This window comes from Gracilinanus agilis, chromosome 2, assembly GCF_016433145.1.
Source record: "Gracilinanus agilis isolate LMUSP501 chromosome 2, AgileGrace, whole genome shotgun sequence".
Classification (NCBI taxonomy): Eukaryota; Metazoa; Chordata; class Mammalia; order Didelphimorphia; family Didelphidae; genus Gracilinanus; species Gracilinanus agilis.
In genome coordinates this window covers 244,780,996-244,803,525 of record NC_058131.1, presented here as the reverse complement: position 1 = coordinate 244,803,525, position 22,530 = coordinate 244,780,996, and the positions used below count along the sequence as shown (strand labels likewise).

At 36.8% G+C, this 22,530-nt stretch overlaps 1 protein-coding gene across 2 annotated transcripts in view; it reads left to right on the top strand.

Annotated features, from left to right (window-relative positions):
- The window catches only part of LOC123237135 (ubiquitin-conjugating enzyme E2 variant 1), a 29,838-nt gene extending 9,808 nt beyond the window's left edge, over nucleotides 1-20,030 (top strand). Inside the window, exons 2-4 of one of the 2 annotated variants that reach the window (XM_044663825.1) lie at nucleotides 8,553-8,701; nucleotides 13,292-13,417; nucleotides 15,885-20,030. In XM_044663825.1, coding sequence (XP_044519760.1) covers nucleotides 8,553-8,701; nucleotides 13,292-13,417; nucleotides 15,885-16,031 — 422 coding nt within the window. In that variant the 3' untranslated portion in view covers nucleotides 16,032-20,030. The remainder of the gene's footprint in view (nucleotides 1-8,552; nucleotides 8,702-13,291; nucleotides 13,418-15,884) is intronic. The other variant, XM_044663827.1, reaches the window with a different exon arrangement.
- Nucleotides 20,031-22,530: the final 2,500 nt, after the last annotated feature.

Here is a 22,530-nt window from a genome sequence, read left to right as displayed (position 1 = left end):
GGGGGGGGGGGGTGAAGGGGAAAGTAGGGGTATGAAGCATGTAAACAGGTTAAAAATGAATATTAATAAATGTTTTAAAAAAACCCATACAATAGAGATTGGTTCTGGCTTTAGACTGGGGCCTATGGAAAAGACTTGAGGGAATCTTTGGGAAAATCTTAGCTGAGCATATCTGAATGGGATATAAAATCTTTGTTGGCCAGTGGTCCATTTTCTCACCCAGTCTACCAGTTCTACTATTCCACTCTCCCGAAATGCTTTCAGGGAAGAGCCAAAGCCAAAGTAGGTACTATGATGGATAAGAAACCTAGGACGACTTTTCGGATTGTCAATAAACTATGAGCACCTTTAAATGGAAAGAATAAAGTGCATCTCTTGGTAAGACTGAGACTAGGCATCATGACCTAATTTTGTAGCACTTAGGAGATCCTTCTACATTCTTTCTGTTAACCTTGCTTAGAATGCCATTCTCTCCCAGTTTGACCAATCCTTAATGATTTAATTCAAGTTTTACCTCCTATTTGAAGATTCCTAGACTTTTCCACTCTGTAATGACTATTCTGTTATATCATTTATTTTCTGCCAACTCATTTAACAGCAGATAAAAACCCTCTGAGGTATTTGCTCTAGGTTTTATTCCCATTTTACAGATGAGAAAACTGAGGCATTAAGATGCTAAGTTGATTTGCCCAGGGCCTTATAGCTAGTAAGTGTATGCGGTGTCAATAAATCCAGCACTTTATTCACTGTTCCTCACTTCCATTCTATAATCAGATGCTGCCTTCTTTTGGTGTTTAATGTGTACATATCTTGTCACTGTTTTATGCTTATTTTGTAGCCTTTGCATCACCTGGCATAGGACAGGAAATACAGTAGTTGCTAAATAAAAATTTTTCTAGTTGAAAGAAGACAGGATATATTACTGATAAATTTGGGTATTGGTTGTGAAAATTGGGGAACAGGTGAAACATTTTTTAAATTACCTGAAGACTGCTTTGAAGATATGTATTTAACATCTTGCCTACAAAGCTAACTGCTTTGTGCAAAACATTGTGCTAAGTGCTGAGCATATCATGATATAAAAAAAAAAACAACAAACCTCATCTCCTAAAATGTTTATTTCATATTTACAAACAAAAAATATGTATGTTTTGTAAATAGCAGTCAACAAACATTTATCAAATACTTCATGCCAGGCACTGAGCTAAATATACAAGGTAGGGAGAGATGAGACAAAAGAATGATATGGTATCTAGCAAAATCTAAAAATAGAGAGGTACTTGGAATTCTTGGTTCTTGTGTAAACTATATTTTATAAATGTAAAATCCATGGTCCTAGTACTAAGCATCTTGTTCTTGAGCACATTACAATTCAGTCTACCAGGTAACTAAGGGCAATTAACTACTTAAAACTGCTTTGATTGTAGGAAGAACTTAATTCTTAGATTCATGAATAACAAATTAACCTTTATTTGGAATTTGCAGGCTTCTGTCAGCTATTTTAACATAGACATGCTTTTTAATTAGTCTTAAAATTAATATAAAACTTCTTCATGACTTAAAGAAATAAATTTTAAAAATTAATAAAACACTTAGGAAACCATCCATACATGATCCTTATTGTAGCCATTGAAGGACCTACCTACCTTCATCTAATTGGCAATTTGTTCATCACACATTTTCCTAGCATTGTAGAAAATTAGAAGGAACCTTAGAGATGATCATTTCTTCCTTTAATTTTACAAATAAAGAAGTCGAGACCTAGGTTGGTAAGTGACTTGTCCAGGGTCACACAGCAAGTGTTGACCAGACCTGGGACTTCAAGTCTTCTGGTTCTTTATCCCAGAGTGTCTCTGGAATCATACTTGGTTTTATAACAGGGAAATGAATCTTAGATCCTTGGAATTAATATAATAGCCAGCACATATATATATATATATAAGGTTTGCAAAGCTTTTTACAAATGTTTTCTCATTTTTATCCTCACAATTATCCTGGGAAGTAGGTGTCATTATTATTCCAATTTTTACAAATGAGGCAGAGCAAGGATGACTTGCCCAGGGTCACACATACATTTATAAATTTCCAATATTAGATTTGAACTTGAATCTTCCTGTTTCCAGGTCCAGACTTCTTTCTGTTGCACCACATAACTCAAATCCACATAGTGCATTAAGTTTATGAAACACTTTCTTTACAATAGCCCTGTTAGTGGGGGAAGTGTAAAGTAGACTTTAGCCTCATTTTACATATCAGAACCTGAGAATCAAAGAGCCCAAATATTTTAGTTAATAAATATTTACTAAGCACCTATGTGCCAGATGCTATACTAAGAGCCCTTGCCCTCAAGGAGCTTACAATCTATTGGGGAAAACTACACATAAAAGGAAGCTGAAAGGGGAGGGCAGGAAGGAGAATTCACAGGTACCCCACAGCAGAAGTCCCAAAAGCAATGCAACTAGATGAGAAGTTTCTGAGATTAAGTACCAAGGCTGATGGGATTTTGCAGGATGACATTTAAATTTACATTTAAAAATGTAGACTAGAAATAGAAGAGACCTCAAGGCCCATCTGGACTAATCTTTAATTTTGTCGATTAAAATATTGACATCCAAAAAGGTTGAATCACTTACCAAGGCCTATATATTTAGTAAAAAGCAAAACAGATTCAAATTCATATTCTTTTGACTCTGTATCACATTTCCTACAGTCACAAAACTAATAAATGAGAGAACCAGTGATATTTCAAATATTGTATGTTTTCCTCTGTATTAGGGTGCTTTTCATAGAATGTTTTGAGGAGAAAAATAAGAATATCTTCTGATTATTACATAACCTTTCAAGCCATCAGTCAGTTTCATAGTGTGCCTCCATTCCACCTTTCTCCCTCTTCGATCTCAAACAAAATTGTGAATAGCAGACTCATGTAGAGCCTATTTTAGCCAGGCCCATAAGCTGTTCTTTCCATGCCCTATGCACTAATAATCCTACTTTTATTTTGATAATGGTTATTTATGTTTTAGAAACTTGTGAAAATAGTCCAATGGTCTTAGCTAACTAGACCTTTAAGTGGTTTTCTGTGAAAATTAGTAAATGCTTTCCCAAGCTACATAAAAGTAATGCTATTGCTATTTTGAAGTTTTTATATCATTGAACACCTACATGAATTTTTTCTGGCATACCAAAAAGTCAATAAACCAAGTTCTTCTACTTGCTGAACCATTTCTTTTTGGTTATAAATATATATGTTTTCATTAGCCAACAAGTATTTTTTAAGTGCCTACCATGTGCTAGACATTTGCTAGGTGCTATGAATAAAAAACAGAGAATGAAACCAACAATCATCACTTTCCTGGAGTTTGCATTCTAACAGGGGAGACAAGTAGATCTATATCTATAGCTATATTTAGAACTATTGTTCTAAATTTTTTTTTTAAACCCTTACCTTCCATCTTGGAGTCAATACTGTGTATTGGCTCCAAGGCAAAAGAGTGGTAAGGATAGGCAATGGGTGTCAAGTGACTTGCCCAGAGTCACACAGCTAGGAAGTGTCTGAGGTCAGATTTGAACCTAGGACCTCCCATCTCTAGGCCTGGCTCTCAGTCCACTGAGCTACCCAGCTGCCCCCTGTTCTAAATTTTTAAATTAGGGAAATGCAAATTAAAACTATTATGTGGCAAAATTGTGATTTGAACTCAGTTTTGACTCTTGTGATCTAGTGTTCTTTCTCTTGTACCATGCTATCCTCTGAATAGCACATTTTGGCCAATAATAAACCAGATCTACTTTTTATCTCTTTGAACACATTTCTCTTGGGAGTTCTTAACTTAATGACCCATAAGGTAATCAAATAGAGGTAGCCTGGTGCCAACATACAAAAGTTTAGATCTCTCTGCCCCCTAAAGTATAATCTTTCCTATTTATCACATGCTCTGAAAGACAAGATAATTCTAAAGAAGTAAATACACTGTCTTTTTTGTTTGTTTTTGTGTGTGTGTGTGTGTGTATATATATATATATATTTATGTTAGGAAGAAAATAAATCCATTTTCAACTCTGGGCACTTAATTTTCACTGTTCAAGATACTTTGTAACTTTTTTAAAAAGATATTTTTACCAATTAAATGTAATAACAATTTGCCAAATAAGTTTTCTCAAGTTATAAGATCTAAATTGTCTTCTTCCCTCCCCTCTCCCAGATATCTAGGTTATGCATGTATTATCATGCAAAACATATTTCCATGGTCTTCATTTTTGTAAGAGGATAATTCTAAAAAACCAAGCTCCCAAAATTAAAACCCACATAAACTAAAGTGAAAAATAGTGTGCTTTGATCTGCATTCCCGAAACTCCAACAATTCTTTCTCTGGAGGCAGATAGCATTCTTTGTCATAAGCTCCTCAGAATTGTCCTAGATCCTTATAGCTAAGTTTGTTAAAGTTGGTCATCCCACAATATTGCTGTTACTGTGTGCAATATTCTTCTGATTCTGCTTATTTCATTCTGTATCAGTTCATGTAGAACCAACTCTTCCTGAAATCATCTTCTTCTTCATTTCTTAACTGTGCAATAATATTCTGTCACCATCATATACTACAATTTATTCAGTCATTCCCCAATTGATGGACATTCCCTTAATTTCCAATTCTTTGTCACCACAAAAAGGGCTGCTATAAATATTTTTGTGCAAGTAAGTCCTTCTCTTCCCTCTTCCCCCTCATACTTTATTTTAAAATCTCTTTGGGATACAAACTTAGAAGTGGTATTACTGGATCAAAAAGTATGTACCGTTTTATAGCCCTTTGGGTATAATTCAAATTGCCCTCCAGAATGGTTGGATCAGTTCACAGCTCCACCAACAATGCAATAGTGTCCCAATTTTGCCACACCTCTCCAACATTTACTCTGTTACCTCAGAGTTGTTTTAATTTGCATTTCTAATTAAGAGCAATTTGGACCATTTTTTCATATGATTATTGATAGCTTTGATTTCTTCATCTAAAAACTGCTTGTTCATATCCTTTGACCATTTGTCAATTGGGAAATAACTTGTATTCTATAAATTTGACATAGTTTTCTTATTTATTTGAGAAATGAGACCTTTAACAGAGAAATTTATTATAAAACTTTTCCTCATTTGTTTCTATCTGGGTACTTTCTAACTTTCATTTTTAAAATGGAAGGAAATGAATCCCAGAAAAGTAAAGTGCCTTTGCCAAAATCACACATCTTTTCTATGACAGAGCTAAAGCTAAGTACCCTACCTAGTTCGGTGCTTTTTGTTTTAACCACACCAAGCTTCAAATGTACAGAAGTAAAAGTCTCTGCCCTCAAAAGTATAATTTTTCCTATTTGCCAGTCTCCATCCCCCATCCTAAAAATTTTTTTTCTAAAAGAGTAAACACAATTTAATGCCTGGGGTGGGAGAAAGACAGGAAGGTCTAAATTAAGCACTTACTATTTGCTAAATGCTAGGGACACAAATGGAAAAGCAAGTATAGTCCCTGCTCTTCAGGAGCTCACTTCTGATTCAGAAAGGTATAGCACATAAATGAGTTTTCAGGTAAAAAAGCAGATGGAAAGGTGGTGTGGTAGTAGAGTAAATAACAAAGTCTAGGCAACCTAGGTGTATTAATAATTAGGCAGTGCCTAGGGTCTGAGAGGAAAAACAGTTAGACCTATAGATTTTCTCTCAAGTGGGTAGTTAGTATTTCTTATATATATCCAATTGTTATTACCCTATATAGGCCCTGATTATCAACTCTCCTCTAGACTGGTTACAGAATCACAGAATTTGAGGAGAGTTGGAAGGGACCTGAGAATAACCATCTAGTCAGGCTTCTTAATGAGCACATCATTCTTCTGTTCAAAAACCCTGAAGTGGCTCTCCATTGCCTTTCAAATAGATTCCTTAGCCCAGCATTCAAGGCCCTGCATAATCTAGCTTCCACTTCTATCTAGCCATCTTGCATACTGCTTTGCTCCCTGTGCTATGCTTCAACTAGAGTGTAAGATTGAGAGAGAAAGATGATGAGTTCAGTTTTGGAAAAGTTGAATTTAAGGTGTTAGTGGTATATCCAGACACCTATGTTCCATAGGTTGATTGGCATTTTTATTCAAGTCAACATGCATTTAGTGGCCAGGTGCTGTGCTAGTCCTGGGTATATACAAATGAAAAGCTCCTTAAGGAACTTCCAGTCTAGTAGGGGGTGGAAACAAATAACAAATACAAGTTGCAGATGCCCAGAAAAGATCCAAAATAGCATTGAATTAAAGAAGGAAGAAATTCACAAGTTCTTGGGCAAGGCACTTCAATTTCCTCAAGAGGAAGTTTGACTAAAATTTTTTTTTTGGGGGGGTAATACTATCCTCCCAATCACCCAGGCTCAAAACTCATCATTTCCTTTCCACTCTCAGCACCCTAGTTATTGACTCTTGCCTAGACTACTGCACTTAACTCCTAACTGCTCTCCCTGTTTCTAGTTTCTCCCCTCTCTGAGCCTGTCATTCTCAATGCTTGCCCAGTTACACTTGCTAATGTACCGTTTTCATTAGTCACTCCTCAGTTCACATCCCTTCAGTGGCTCTCCATTATTTACAACTAGATAAACTTTTTAGTCTCATGGAATTCTTGAATACCATAGGCCTGGTAAAGCCTATGGACCCCTTCTCACAATACACTAGGGCCCCTGTATTTGCAAGGGGATAAATCCTAAGACTTATCACGGATGGCTGAAACTGCAGATATAATCAGACACTTGCTGACCCTGCATATAGCATGATTTTCTTGTACATAAATATAATAAAGTTTAAGTGTTACATTAAAGACAGTAAGAAAACAAAAAAAAAGACACAGTAAGAGATTACCAACATTAAATACAGCAATAATTAAATATGTTGTCCATTATTTTATAGTACTATATTCTTTCAAGGTATATGGTCATTCAGGACAAGCACCTCTGGTGTGAGGGCTTGCCTAACCCTTTTCAGGGCTGCTCACTTACTTTTGGTGTCCACCTGGCACTCTGCTTTCACTTATGACTCTAAGAAACTGTAGCACCCACAGTGACCCGACCCTGGTAAATCACTCATCAGAGGGCTAGATCAGTCTGAAAATAACCAAAGGGCCACAAACCCCCTGGTGTGTTAGGCCATCTGTCCCAAGTGTGTGAAAGCTTCCCTCTAGAGGGAGGAGCAAGTGAGAACAGTTGGCCATGAAGGAGGTGAAAGCAAGTGTTATGGGAAGGCTTAGAGTTTATCAAGACACTGAAGACACCAGCATCATTCATTGCATCCCAGGCCATTGCCAGTCATCCTGGCTTTTGTTTGAATGACTATGAAAGAGACATTGAGGCTGCTGACTGTGCAACTCTGCTTCACTTAAATCCATTCCCCTCCCCCATCCAACCCCCATGGTTAACCTCAGATCACTGGAAAAGCAAATGTAAGGACCCTACTACGATGTTTTTAAAAGCATAAAACAAAATCCATAGGATTACAAGGGAAGCCAGTTATTGAAATGGTTGTCAAAATATTGTTTAAAAACAAATTCACCCATGCCAGGTTAAGAAACTCTGGCTATAATCCAACTTTAAACCTTCTTTCTAGCCTTATCTCATGATGCTTATTCACATAACTGTTCCAGCCCCCCCCCCCAAAAAAAAAGACTGCTTATTTTCTATTTTCATGCTACCTTTTCCTAACCCCAGGATTGTTCACCTTTGCCTCTCTTGCCTTCAACATGACCGTGTTGACCTCCTTCCATCTCCACCCATTGGATTTGTTCCTAAGAATCAACTGAAATACCTGTTCAATATGATCTTACATAACTCTTAACCCCTATATAAATTACTGCTAAGAACATCCTTGGGCTTTGCATTGCAATTTTATGTTTTGGCCATGGCTGATAAACATTAGACCCAGATAGCAAGCTTTAACATCAGTCACACATTCCCTTTCATCCTAAACAAGGAGAGTTTTGTTAGAACAGCAGAGTATGTTTGCAATTCTTACACCTTTTTTTTTTTAGACTAGAGAAGATGATAAAAATGCAATCATTACTTCTCTAATTGATTCTGTATCCAACTGTTCAAAAACTAAGTATTCCTATTAACTCACGTTTTTATAAATGTTTCAGAGAGTATCAGCTGAAAAAGACCCTGGCATGTAGAATATCAGAGGAACTATCTAATGTAAGGGACAGGAAACCTGTGGCCTTTATGCTAGAATCAGCTTTTTTCAGTGCTTTAGTGTCATCTTGTCACAAATGCAAACAGATTGGATTACAGTTTTGATTAGGGTCCCTCAAGTCATTTCTGTTATACTAGCTTAATATCCTTACCTGAAGTCCCTAGTAAATTGTCTACTCCATCTTCCTGACGGTTCAAATATATTGTGTTTAGTAAGAATTTTTTCATGAATTAGAGCACTCAAAAGTAAAGTTCACAAAGGCATTTCATTTCTTTTCTCTCAAGAAAAACTCAAGAGAAACAAACATTCAATCTCAGAATTGGTGATGGCATTGATGATATATTCTTTTTCATTCATTTTAGGAGTAAAAGTCCCTCGAAATTTCCGGCTGTTGGAAGAACTTGAAGAAGGTCAGAAAGGAGTAGGAGATGGAACAGTTAGCTGGGGTCTTGAAGATGATGAAGATATGACACTTACAAGATGGACAGGAATGATTATTGGACCTCCAAGAGTAAGCTTCAAGCAGTAACTTAAAATTTACCTTGCCTCATTATAAAAATCTTAACCTTGTTAAAGAAAGTTCACCAGTAGTGTGATTTTCTAAATGGGATTTTTTAAAAACCACTCTGACTTTATATATACAATACTATTTCAATGTGGCTAATCCTTAAGTGATAAGAAAATGTATTTACTATCAGTTCTCTTGTTTAATTGTCCAGTTTGATTTGCTTGGTAGTATAAGCAGCGAATTTCAAGGTGATTAAATCTCAGCTATATCTTGGGTAAAAATGCTTATCAACAGATGGATATAATAAAAATTTTTGAGGCACCGGCAAGATTTTTTTTTTTAAGCACTTGATGTCTTTTTCCAATTATGTTTGTCATTTTGTAGTTACTGGGTATATGAGAAAATTCTGTCATTTCTGAATGACTATCACATAGTTTATAATAGAAAGCTAGCTTTATTTATATTTACTTTTTCATTTGTTACCATCAGAAAGTTACCCAGAAGAGTGCTACCCTTATGTAAAGTCAACAAATGAATTAATTAAAACCTAAATAACATTTTGTTTCAAGCATCAAGTCATTTAAGTGCTATTAATTAGCTAATTATGTACAGGGAACATAGGTAATATAGAAATAAATGAGATTTGAACTTTGACTTCAAGGAATTTATTATTTATTGCTAGCAATGTTTTTATTGTAATGTTACATGTGTTGGTGTGCTGGCAAGATGTGGGCTCTAATTCTAAAATCTGCCACTAATCAGCTGTGTAACTTGAAACAAGTCCTGATCCTTATTTTTCCTAATATAAAATGGTGATAATCCCTGGTGTACCTATTTCTGTAGTTTTGGTGAGGGGCAAATGAGATGACGCTGTGGAATATAAGATGGTATAACTGTCCCACTCATATAACCGTTAATGACTTCATTGTTTGATTAATGGCATACATATTGAATAGAGGTGATTTGTACATTTAATGCTTGGGATTAAAGTAATAGCCTCTGATTTGTGAGTCAGTTTTAACTTTTGTAGATCTCTGATTTCATCATGTAGGTAGTATCTATGCCTCATATCAGAAACATTAATCTATTTTCTCTCATTCTTGTCACATTATCCTTTTCTGGTTATTATGCTACATTTGGCTTAGTAGGTATCCACCATTAATCTTTCCATTGCCTTTTAAGTTATTTATAATTTTGATCATTTGGTGGTCATTGTATCACATGTGACTTCTATGTAAAATCACTCACTTTGCTTTTGGAGATATTATGGTCTTACAGGGAATACTTGATTGCAAATATTTTTGTGAGTTAAGAAATTTTTTTAAAAATAATGCTTGACTCGTGTTGCCTGCATATAATATTAAGTTATCATCACTGTTAAGGAGTAAGTGTAGACCACTTGGTTATCCTCCTTTTTCCCTAAGACATTGCCTCTTACTGCCATTTTCCTCAGAAGAAAATTCTTTCAAATCCCAAATAGCCTGCTTACAGAATACTAGCAGGCATCTGACTGGCCACAGCATGGTATCGACAGATAGATAGATAGATAGATAGATAGATAGATAGATAGATAGATAGATAGATAGATAGATAGATAGATAGATAGATAGATAGATAGATAGATAGATATCTTTTTTATCATAACCCAATGGCTGAAAATAGCTTCCTAAAGACACCTCTGCTAGTTTCCAACTAGTTGCAATAGGATGTTTTCTAGTTACTAAATCAATTGCAATAGGATGTTTTCACAAATAAGTTGGCTCTATAAGTTTGTTTTCATCCCCAACTATTTAAATACAACTCAAAAATTTACATACATTGTTTTGAAGCAAAATGTTCCATTGGTTCATTTAGAGGGTACTTGTATTTATTTCAGAATTTGAATTCCCATCATGCTCATAAAGAAAACCCCAAAACTTTCTCTAATATTGGCCTTATTAATTTTAGCTTTCATTTTATACATATGAGAGCTGTTTCAAATATCTCATCCCTTGATTTTTCAGTCTCTTCATAAAAATAACACTTTGACTCTGGCTGTCATTTTTTCTCAGCATTTTCTTTTTGGAATCAGATTGTCAATAATTCTTCTCCTTCCACCTCTTTCTCTTCTTGACTTTTAGGTCCCAGGGTGTTCTGTCCAGCATTAAGCAAAAGATGAATTTATGGAGAATTCAACCACATTTTTGTCCAACAAAAACATGATTTCTGCACTTGATGCTGGATACACAAACACTGCTTCTGATACTGAGTAGTGGTACAACGCAGCCATTTCTAAATCATGAAACTGGTTGAATTCCTAGGAAAGTGGAAACCCAGATTGCTCCTCATTTCCATTGATAATATTGGGACCTAGTAAATTTTCCTTATAGAATGAAACACATCAAAACTTAAGCTAGATTTTCTTATTCTTTTTTTGGATTGCTGGCTTGATATTTTGACAACTTTTGTTAAATATAGCTGGTGACAGATTACCAGTGTTTTTTCCACATCAAGGAAAATTAGAGTCACTTTTTTAGATATAGAAGGGACTTATATATAGATCATCTGATCTTGCCCTTATTTGCTTTAAAAATTAATTTATTTTAGGGGCAGATAAGTGGCTCAGGGGTTAGAAAGCCAGACCTAGGGACAGAAGGTCTTGGGTTTAAATCTGGCCTCAAGATACTTCCTAGCTATGTGACCTTAGGCACGTAATTTAACCCCATTGCCTATCCCTTACTGGTCTTCTGCCTTGGAACCAATGCACTGTATTGCTTCTAAGACAGAAGGTAAGAAATTTATTAAATTTTATTTTATTCTGAATTTAAATACCAAATAAAAAGAATATTTCCATAAAAATAATAGACCTGAAAAGACTATACATGAAACTACATCTCTTTTATGTACAGCTTGATTTTCTTTTAAAATATTTAACAAATTCCATATGTAGCTCAAAGCTTCCCTATAACTCTTCTTTTGGGGGGAAGTAGTACCTTATTCCTGCTCTCCCTTCTCAGTCTCACCCCATTCCAGCCCCTGCAATTAGAAAAAAGAAAAGGAAAACAAAACCCTTGTAAACAAATACATGTATGCAAACAAAACAATTTCCCATATCCATGTCCAAAAATATGTATTTTTGTAACTCGGGTTTGTTGCTTCTCTGTCCAAGGGTATGAGGTCACATGCTTCATCATCAGTCCTCTGGAATCATGGTTGGTCACTGCATTAGTCTTTCAGAATTTTTTCACTTCATAATGTTCTCTTATTGAATAAATTATACTAGTTCTCTCTGCATTAGTTCATACAAGTTGGCCCAGGTTTCTTTGAGGCCGTGCCTTTGTCATTTCTTGCAGTACAAGAGTGTTCCATGATATTCATGTACCATTCTCTTATTTTAAAAAGAGGAAACTGAGGGCCCAGAGACATGAATGGACTTGGCCAAGGTCTCAGAAAGTTGACAAGCTGGGACTAGACTCAGGTCTCCTGACTCCTTGATCTGGTTTGCCTTGTACTACACAAACCTAAGTTGCTTTTATCCTTAGTTTTGTTGTCTCTGACCCTCCCCCTTCCCCCCCCCTTTTTTTTTTTTTTGCAAAAAAAAAAAATTATAATTCTCTATTATCTCTAGTCTTAAAAAATAACTTCTTGATATATATAGGTCAGGTTTTTGTACATACTTTGAAGTACCTACTAAATTTTAAGAGTCATTTATTTTCATTGGTAGACAAAGATTACAGTTTTTAGAGGCTTTCATATGTCTTGTGCTCTATTTCAAAGGTTCTAAGGTGTATTCTTATCTAAGCAAAGTATGTATTTGGGTTGTGTGTCTATGTAGTTGATTGCTTAATCTGTCTGGGCACTAGGTGTCACTGTTGGCAAAGGAAGCCACCAGATAACTCTAAAGCTATTAACTGGACATTATTAGGATTTAGAAGCTGGAAGTGAACTTGGTAGTTTTTAAGTCCAGACCCTTCATTTTACAGATGAAGAAACTGAGGCTGAGAGAGATGCTTTTCCCCCACAGTCACACAGAACCCAAATTTGAACTCAGTTTTTCCAACTCTACATCCAATACTCAATTCAGCTGTTAAATGTTTGTCTCCTCTAAGTGGAGAATATAGATGATTATCACTAAAAAAGGACCTCAAACCTTAGAGAGCATTAGTGAATGAATGAATCTAGTCCAACTCCCCCTGTCCTCCACTCTCATGTTTTACAGATAATTAAGCCAGAGAAGGGAAGTGATCTGCCCAAAGTCACACAGTGAGGTAGTATATCAGATCTTCAGAATGGAAGTACTAAAAGACCCACCTTACCTGGTTGGTACATACATGATTGGATTGCTATTCCTTTTTCTGAAATTTGTTTAGTAAAAGTTCTAGGATTCCTATATACCAGGTCGAGGACTAGTTGCTTCTATTATGTCAAATAGGGAATTATTTTTCTGGTGCTAAAATAGTGATAACCTAATTAATTTGAAACAAGTATATTTGATTCACAATCAAAAGTATTATTTTAAGTGCTGTGTTCACTGAATGTGTTATGTTCTAAGATGTTTACTATCATGATCCAAAATTGATTGTTGACTGTCTATATGCCCCTTTCTTTTTCTAGACAATTTATGAAAACCGAATATACAGCCTTAAAATAGAGTGTGGACCTAAATATCCAGAAGCCCCCCCATTTGTAAGATTTGTAACAAAAATTAATATGAATGGAGTAAATAGTTCTAATGGAGTGGTAAGTTGTGTTTTTCCCTCTTATCTTCAATTGTATTCTTCTAGAATAAGAGTTATATAGTATTAACTTGAAAAGATAATTTTAATCATCAGGATTTTAAAAAAAGATCTTTGAGATTTTTTTTAATTGTAAAGATCATCATTTATAAAGAAAAACTATGTTGATTATCCACATTGGGAGGTATCTGTAAGCCTGAGTCCATAATCCCTAGTCATTCAAACATTTCTTAAGCGAAAGAGATACAAAGGTAAATCATGCTGGCTATTTTCTATCTCAACTATCTACCCTGTGCTTCCAGAGTACATGCATTTGGAGAAGAGCAATGATATTAGAGTTTATAACCATTCCTTTGTGTCTCCTGTGTTCTTTCTGTGCAGTAGCCCTTTGGGTATTAATATGAAAGGCAAAGTATAGTGGAAAGGATACTGAACCTGGAGTCAGAAGACCTTGATTCAAACCCCATCTCGACAACTCTTAATTTTTTTGTTCTTGCCTTTGGATCCAGGATGCTTTACACCTAGTAAATACTTGATAAATGTTTATTATTGTTGTGACATTGGACAAGTTGCTTCCCTTCTCTAAGCCTCAGTTCCTAAAGCTTGTGCAATTTTTCTGTGTGTGAAATAAGGAGGTTGGACTAAGTAACCTCAAAAGTTCCTTCCAATCCTAAATCTATGGTCTAATGCTCTGTAACACCGGGCAATGCTACTTGTGCTACTCCCACAGATTTGTTGTGCACAACTCTTATATAGATGTAAACTGTTGTCTCTTAAGTTGAGGCAATATTTTAAAATCATGGTTTTATAACTATATCTCTGTAGCCCCAGGCTCTGGCATTTATTTCTCTGCTTGATTATAAGTTTCATTAGGGTCAGTACTGTTTTTTTACTTATCTTGGTATGTTTCCCAGCATTGAACATAATGGTAATGAATGAACCTGGACAGATAGATACACATAACAGCTAAAAGACCAGAAGGGCTTTTTAAAAGGCACTGTTAAGGGCAGTTAAGTAGCACAGTGGATAGAGTGCCAGGCCTGGAGTTGGAAGAACCTAGGTTCAAATCCGGCCTCAGACACTTCCTAGCTGTGTGACCCTGGGCAAGTCACTTAATTCCAATTGCCTAGCCCTTATTGCTTTTTTGACTTAAAATCAATATTTAGTATCTAAAACAGAAGATAAGGATTTTATTAAAGTCATTGTTAAAAATTGCCATAGGCAAAAAAGACCAGTGGCATTAATAGAAAGAAAGGGACCACCAACCCAATAATTCTAGAGTAAAGGTCTATTGGGGAAAAATAGTAGCTCATGTAGTTTGGTCAGAGGTTTGGCTTTGAGAACCCCTCTTCCTCCCACCTTGGATCATTTCTTTACATTTCCCATTATAACAATTAAAAACCTTCCCAGCTGAGAACCATGTCTCCAAATTAAGCAAAAATAAGAGGCAACTCAAAGGTTCCCTTACCGTTTCCTTCTCTTTGGTAATGTCAGTTTCAGGAGCAATAAGGTGAAAATGAAGAAAATAATAGGACCAGGGCTACCACTTTCTCTGAGAAGAATTTCTGAGACAGAAAAGGCACCAGCAGGTCCATCTGGTCATTCTGTTCCTGCGATCAGTCATTCAAATTCTTCTTGAAAAGACCAGCAGAGAAAATGAACTCTCTCCCTCCTGAGGTGGCCCATTCCACTTTGGGATAGCTCTGATTGTTGGGAAATTTTTCTTACATTTATCTAAAATCTACCACCTTGTAGCATCTAACCTATTGGTCCTGGTTCTGTCCTCTTAAGGCCAAGCAAAATCTAATCTTTTTTCTTTTACTTGGCAACCCTTCATATATTTGGAGACAGGTATATATCAATAAATTTCAATAAATAGACTTAATTAGCTCTTAGAACATGCATTTACTAAAACAGCAAGAATGTTAGTTAAAAGAACATTGATCCATTAATCTGTGATTTTCTCTCCCTCAGATATATATAGCATAGCAACCATATCTTATTCCCCCTGTCTCTATCCATATTCTCATCCCCAAATCACCACTGCGGGCTAAATACATCCACAGTTTCTTCAAGCAGATATCTTATGATTTAGTTTCTAGTCTCTATTCTGGCTCCCCTCTTCTGGACAGATTCCAGTTTGTCAGTGACCTTCCTAAAATCCAGCCTCCCACATTGAGCATAATATTCAAGATGTGATTGGGCCAGGGCAAAATATAAAAAAGAACTACTACCTACATTGTCCCAGACCCAATACCCTAAAATCTGGTGAGATTTTTTGCCTGTCATATTAAATTGCGTGAGAGTTAAAATTAGTATTGTGGTATCAGAAGATACATTTGGAAGAGAAAGGTGAAAAGTGTATTTTTCTTAGAATTATTGCTCATGGCATCTGAAATCCTAAACACTGACATACATGAGAGGTTCCAGAGCTCAATGAATTGATTAATTATTTTGAACTCTTTTTTTAGGTGGACCCAAGAGCCATATCCGTGCTAGCAAAATGGCAGAATTCATATAGCATCAAAGTGGTTCTGCAAGAGCTTCGACGTCTAATGATGTCTAAAGAAAATATGAAGCTTCCTCAGCCGCCTGAAGGACAATGTTACAGCAATTAATCAAAAAAAAAAAAAATCTTCCCCCTTTATTCAGTTTTAAGCTGTCTTCATTTTCCACAGTAGTAAATTTTCTAGATGCATCTTGTAGACCTCAAAGTACTGGAAAGGAAGTTCCCATTCAAAAGCGATTTATCTTAAGATACTGTAAATGATACTAATTTTTTCATTTGAAATATAAGTTGTGCTATAACAAATAATCTTGTCATGTGTAACCACTGTCCACTTAGTTGAACTTCTGGTATCAAGAAAGTCTATTTAAATTTATTACTGTCATAACCAGTGTGGCACATCTAACTCAACTGTGAAAAAATATATCACACAATCACCTTGCTGCTTATATGGCCAAGGATTCCACCACCCTACTCCTACCCCTTCCCCTGCCCCTTTGTAATAGTGTTCCAGCACTGAGCCATTTATTAAAGTAGACACAAAGGTTTTAACTTCCAGTGTGATGCAGGAAGTTTAATGGACTACTATTGAGGGTGTGTGCTAACTTGACACCCCTCCCTTTGTGCTGGCTCTAGTAAAGGCTGAGAATGCTGGTGTCTTTATTTTTATTATTAAATCCCCTCCATTTTAAATGGTGCCCCAACAAGCCATTTTACTTCCCCACAACCTTTGGCCAACAAATAGATTGTATCCCTCTCCCACCCACTCATCCACCCTCTCTTACATGGGCCTTTGGTGAGGGATTCAGGGTTCTTTCAGTGTCTTCTCTTCCCCCACCTTCATCACGGGGTGCTGCTCTTCCCTCCTTCCTAAAACTAATCTCCCCATTTCAGTGATACTTCTTCGCTTCTGGCCAGTAGCCAACCCAGGTAGGGTTGGAAGAAATCCCTGACTCCCTTTGCTTCTTATTTTCGGAACTGCATTTAATCTTCACCAGCCTGGGAAATGAATATCTAAACTGTTTGCAAACCTAGATCAGCCCCTCTACCAGCCCTGCCTTGCCAGGGCACTGGCAATGGGCAGTGTTTTTAGCTCAGCTTTTGATACAGTGACAAGAGCAGTAATTTCCCAGGATTGCTCAGATCTGCCAGCTTAGCAAAGGTTTTAGTAGTTAAAAGGAAGGGCTGCCTAAAGACTCCCTAAGCACACACTCCAGTTGAAAGAATTGGACTTGTCTTTGAAAATTGAAGAAATGTGACTTGACAAGCATTGCACTCACTTGGGTTGCTCTTTTTGCCATAGCTTAATAACAGGTTTGGAATTCAATGGTGGGAACAAAACCTTCGATTTGTATTTGGTACAGATTTAGGTTTTGGCACTTCCTTCTTTCAAGCTCTTCAACAAAGATTGAAAGGGGAAAAACCTGGGTGCGTGGTAGATCCCAGAATTTGGCTGGCAGAACTCCCTGGCAAATCACTGCCTTTTCTGATTCACTGTCTTGGACCACTAGCTGCTGCGATGTGGATGCAAGCTTAAATAAAAACAATTTATTGTGTCCTGAGGGCTTTTTTTTTAAATTCAGTATTTGTGTAAAATCCACATTTTAAAGCAGCAGCTGTCAAGTCAGAAAATAGAATTGTTTCCATTAAAATTTTTGGGGAAAATATTCGTTGTAAGGATTTCATATCCTCTGTAATTAAAGTTTAACATAACAGTATTCCATAAGCAGCCTTTTTATTGTCAGACCATTGCCTGGTTTTAATATAATAAAGTGTGCGTTAATATTAAGAGGCTGCAGTCTTATTCCTCTTAGCTTATTGATTTAAGAGCAGAACTGCTCTGAGCTGTGGCCTTTAATGTCCTGGATGCTAGAAAGAGAGCCTTCTGTGCCTAGCTAGTCCATAACTCTTTTGTCATGTGTTCAGTTGATATAGGTTTTCCAAATAAGTTCTCTAACCAGTGTATTTTCTGCCCTGATAAAACTCGTGGCCAAACGAATCAAACCCTAGGATAATGGGAAAGGACCCTTTTCCCCTTATTTCAGCAACCCCGGTACTGTTATGATTTGTCTGTGATAATCATGCATTTCTTTCTGTTTAAAGTTCCTCACCACAACTTCCCCCATGAAGTTGTTCATTTCTTGCTGAAAGTAATTGATAGTTTTGCTGATTTAAGCTCCAGAGGCATTTATCTTGTTGGACTTTAATTGTCTGAATGAAACCATTTTGATTTTGAAGAACTGAAAATTTGGGTGACCAAATAAAATTTACTTGAATAGTTGAGTGAGGTGATGGGTAGTCAAGATGTTACTGAGAATGTACAGACTGGACCTTGTTACTGTTAGGGAAGACTACCCTTACCATGTCTGGAAGGTGTTTTTTTCCCTTATCCTCTTGCAAGTGTCTTCTTTGGTTTGTTAGCTTACCAAAGATTAGAGAGCGGTCTCATTGAGTGCCTTCCTCTAAGAAGCAGGCTCCTGGGCCATCCTTAGCCTTGCAATACCTGCCTTTGTACTGAATAAAGAAACTACCACTGAAGAAGAGGGATGGGATAGGTTTCCAAAACAAGTCACCACAGGAAGATTAACTTGTATTTCTGCAAAATAACCCTTATTTGGGCCAGCAGTGTGAGTTGCTTTTAAGATAAGAGTTAACAGTAACACCCCAAAAACTATTGGATTCTAACACTTCCAAATGAAATAAAATGTGGCTTCAGTTCCTCTTGGTACTTTGTTCAGCCTTAGTATAGGGACATTGATACCTCTCTTCTTTCTTTCATATGTAGCCCAGGCCAGCTAGATGAAAGAAGACAGGTCAGCCCTTGAAGACAATTTTTACTATCAGTGCAGTTTGAAAGGTTCAGCTGTCAGAAAAATAAGATTTAAGTTCAGTACAGAAGAGGTGGTGAACTTCATTCTTATAGTCCATGATATCCAAAAGCAGAGGCTGGCAGTCCACATTTTCATGTCCTACAGTGCACATCCCTTATCTTCTTCCTGGTAGGATTTACCCAACCCAACTGTAATGAGTATTTTTGAAAATACCCTCATTTAGACTTAAAATGTGATTGGTTTGAGTTCCCTGTCCTTCCCTCCCTCCTCTTTTAGAGAGAGGATTGGGGTGGGGGGGAGGTGGTGAGCAGTGCTCTGCTTATTAATGAACTTTAGATTGGTGTACCCCGTGGGAAGGATCAAAAAGATGTCTGAAGGCCTAAGCCCAGCTTAGAGTAGAAATGCTATTTCCGCCTTCCTGGCATCAAAGAAAGCCTTCTTGTGCCTGGCAATGACATAGCCTTCTTTGTCCCATATTTGCTTATTAGGGTCCTCTCTGACCCCTATATTTTCTATCTTTTCTCCTCATGCAAAGAGATTGCCATGTAAAATGTCACTGTATTTGAATCAAGTGTGATACAAAAGTGACTTGGGAAATATAATTGCTGGGGGTTTTGAGGGTGGGAGAAATCTTAGAAAACTGATTCCCTTTGGTTGCTAGATCTGCTTTCAATCTATTACCGTATTGGTCCATATATAGGCTATACTCTTAAATTGACATCTCTTTGGAAGGCGGGGGGTGGGAGGGAAGAATGTCTACACTGAAAAATAATATTAAAAGTTCCTTAAAAATCCATTTACTGTGAAAGGCTTTTAAAACATTTCTTTCAATTCAAATAAAGTTGTGTTTTGGTTTTTTTTTTTTAATTCATTTTATCCTCACTGCTCTTTGTCACTTTCACTGTCATCCTCTTCCTGATTTCTGTAATGTATGACTTTAGGTGGCATTAAGGTTTCCTACAAACCAAATTTTTAGTGGGGTGAGAAGTAGAAGGAGGACAGAGTTAAGCCAATATTGGTACCAATACGGTAACTTTGCAAAATCAGGAAATAAGACATGAGCAATGTTTTAGAACTGCCCTGTGACCTTTGCTGCATTCTTGAAACTGAGTGAGGGCAGGTATATAGGGTTTTCAAAGCAATATCTGTATGGATTGTTTCTGAGGCTTTAGACCTATGGGTTGATTGGTATATGTGCCACCTCAGGCAAGGTTTAGTGTTGTCTAGCATTGTGAATGGTATAAAAATAAACAGTTATGCTATTTTTTCATTGCCCTATGGAGTGTCTTCAGTGATCTTGTTTATGTTGTCCTGATGGATACATGCTTAGAATTTCATCTGTGGAAGACATAAGGGTGGAAGGGAGACTTTCAATGTTCTCCCAAGCTTAATAGAGAGAACCTTGTGGTTTGGGCTGGACTTAGTATATAACTTATGCATATGGATTTGAAATGGCCTTCTAAAGAAAATTATAACTTTGGCCTTAGAGCCTTGGTCCCTTGGAATTACAATCAGTAAATTCCGAAGGACCAATCATGGGTTTTTGGTTAAAATGTTTTACTATACACTACTTGAATAAAGACTATAAACATCAGCAGTAGTCTAGGATTTTGTCACAAAGAATTTTATCAAAATAGTATTTATTATAATGGAATTCAGCCTCTAGTGGATTTGAAGACTGTTCTTAGCTCTGTTTTATGATGTCCTGTGTGATCATGTCTAAATGAATGGTTAGCACTGTTTTACTCTCTTTGAGAGTAGTGGTACCTTGTGACCTTATCGATTGCAAAGGTTTCAGATGAACGATGCCCAAGACCCAGAATAACATTGGGTTGTGTCACCATTGTCTTAGGTAGAAATAGACACTTAATGAGATTATTTGCAATCCATTATAAAGATCACAGAACAGAGAAGACATATATGACTCGTGAACCACCTTGAAAGAAAATGTCATCTATTGGGAAAAAAATTTTTGTACTGGCAGTCAAAAGTTTCTCTGGACTTTGGTTTCCTTCAGAGTCCTTATCTAGTTCTTAAAGTTCTAGGATGAATTTCACAGAATTCTCTGTGAAAGCTTTTCTGACAGCCATGTTAGCAAGCACTAAATTTGCACTAGGAAAATCTGAGTTCAAACCTTGACTTTGTATGTTCATACCTATGTGAACTTTTAGTCACTTTAACCTCCCTAGATCCAAATTTCCTCATCTATGAAGTCAGGGAATTGGACAAGATGAAATCAAATGTTTCACCTCCAAACCCTATAATCTCACAGTTGCACCAGGCCCATGGAAGAGACATATTTTGAGGTATGAGTAATGGCTTTCATTTGAATTGGTCGTGACTAATACACCTCTACATGACTAACGTAAAAGCAAAAGCCATCAGCAGCACTTGAAATTAAAATACAAGAAATCTTAGAATTTAGAGTTGGAAGAGATCTAAGGCAGTGATGGGCAAACTATGGCCAGTGGGCCAGATGCAGCCCCCTGAAATGTTCTATCCCCCCGTGCAACATTATTCCTAATCTGATGAATACGATGAGTAGGATATAATACAATTAAACTTGAAGGAAAGAGTTGCCTTAGAGACAGACTGACAGATAAGCATTTCCTTTCCTTTGGCCCCCTCTTTAAAAACTTTGCCCATCACTAATCTAAGGGATTCATCTAGTAATCTAATTTTACAGGTAAAAAAATTGAGGCCTCAAGTGGTTGTGATTCACCCAAAGTAGAAAGCAGCAGAGCCATAACTTAAACCTTGACTCACTCTAGTATTCCTGCCACCTCTTCATGCTTATTCTGACCTCACTATGATCAGCAGTCTTTAGAGCCATGTAGGCCATCAGAGCTGAAAGAATTCTTAGAAATCATTTGACTGCTTCAGTATAATTGCTTTGTACAATTCTGTCTTGTTTTGTGCATTTAAAAACATTTTGAAGAGATTTGTAGATTTTACCGAACTGTGGAAAAGGACCATGACCAAAAGAAGGTTAAGAAGCCCCGAATCTAATTTGAACCCCTCTCATTTTAGAAAGGAAATGGGCCCAGAGATGTCAAACATAACTAGTAAATATTGGAATTTGGATCTTATGACAGTACTTTGTAAACCATAAAGCATTCTAGAAAGATAACTTATAACATATTATAACATAAAGCTTCCTTGGGGGAGTTAGGCTTTAGACCTTTCCTTCCAGCTTCCCTTCCACTTCTCGGACCAATAGTCATATTCAGCAAGGTACATCTGCCAATAATCTCTGTTGGGTCTCTTATTTTCATTTTCTTACTATTCTGTGGGGAAAATAACCAGATTTTGGAGGAGGAGGGCAGGAAAGCCTTTGATAAAGATTGGGGGATGGGAGAGCAGGGAGAAGTGTGCCACGGAGAAGAAATTAACCCTTCGGGTCAGGGCATTGTAAATCTAGGATGATGTAGGCTTTTTTGGTTTTTTTTAACCTCCCCCCCTCCCCCCTGCATAACAGTGACTTTCACACAGCCTGGCAAATGCCTTCCTATGGAGTGTGTCCACATCAGAATGATCTCCCAAATGAAGCAGTAATTGTTTTTTCTTTCCATGCTGCCCCAAGGATAAGAAAGCCCAAGCCCTTGACCAACTCTAGATAGGCATGTTAATAAATAAGAAGGAAGGCAGATGGTCTATCTCTGCCCTGAAGTCCCAATATTTCTGGGATTTCGATTCAATATGTGACTAAGAAATTGTCTTTTTTTTCCCCCCTAAAACCCTTTCCTTCTGTCTTAGAGTCAATACCGTGTATTGGTTCTA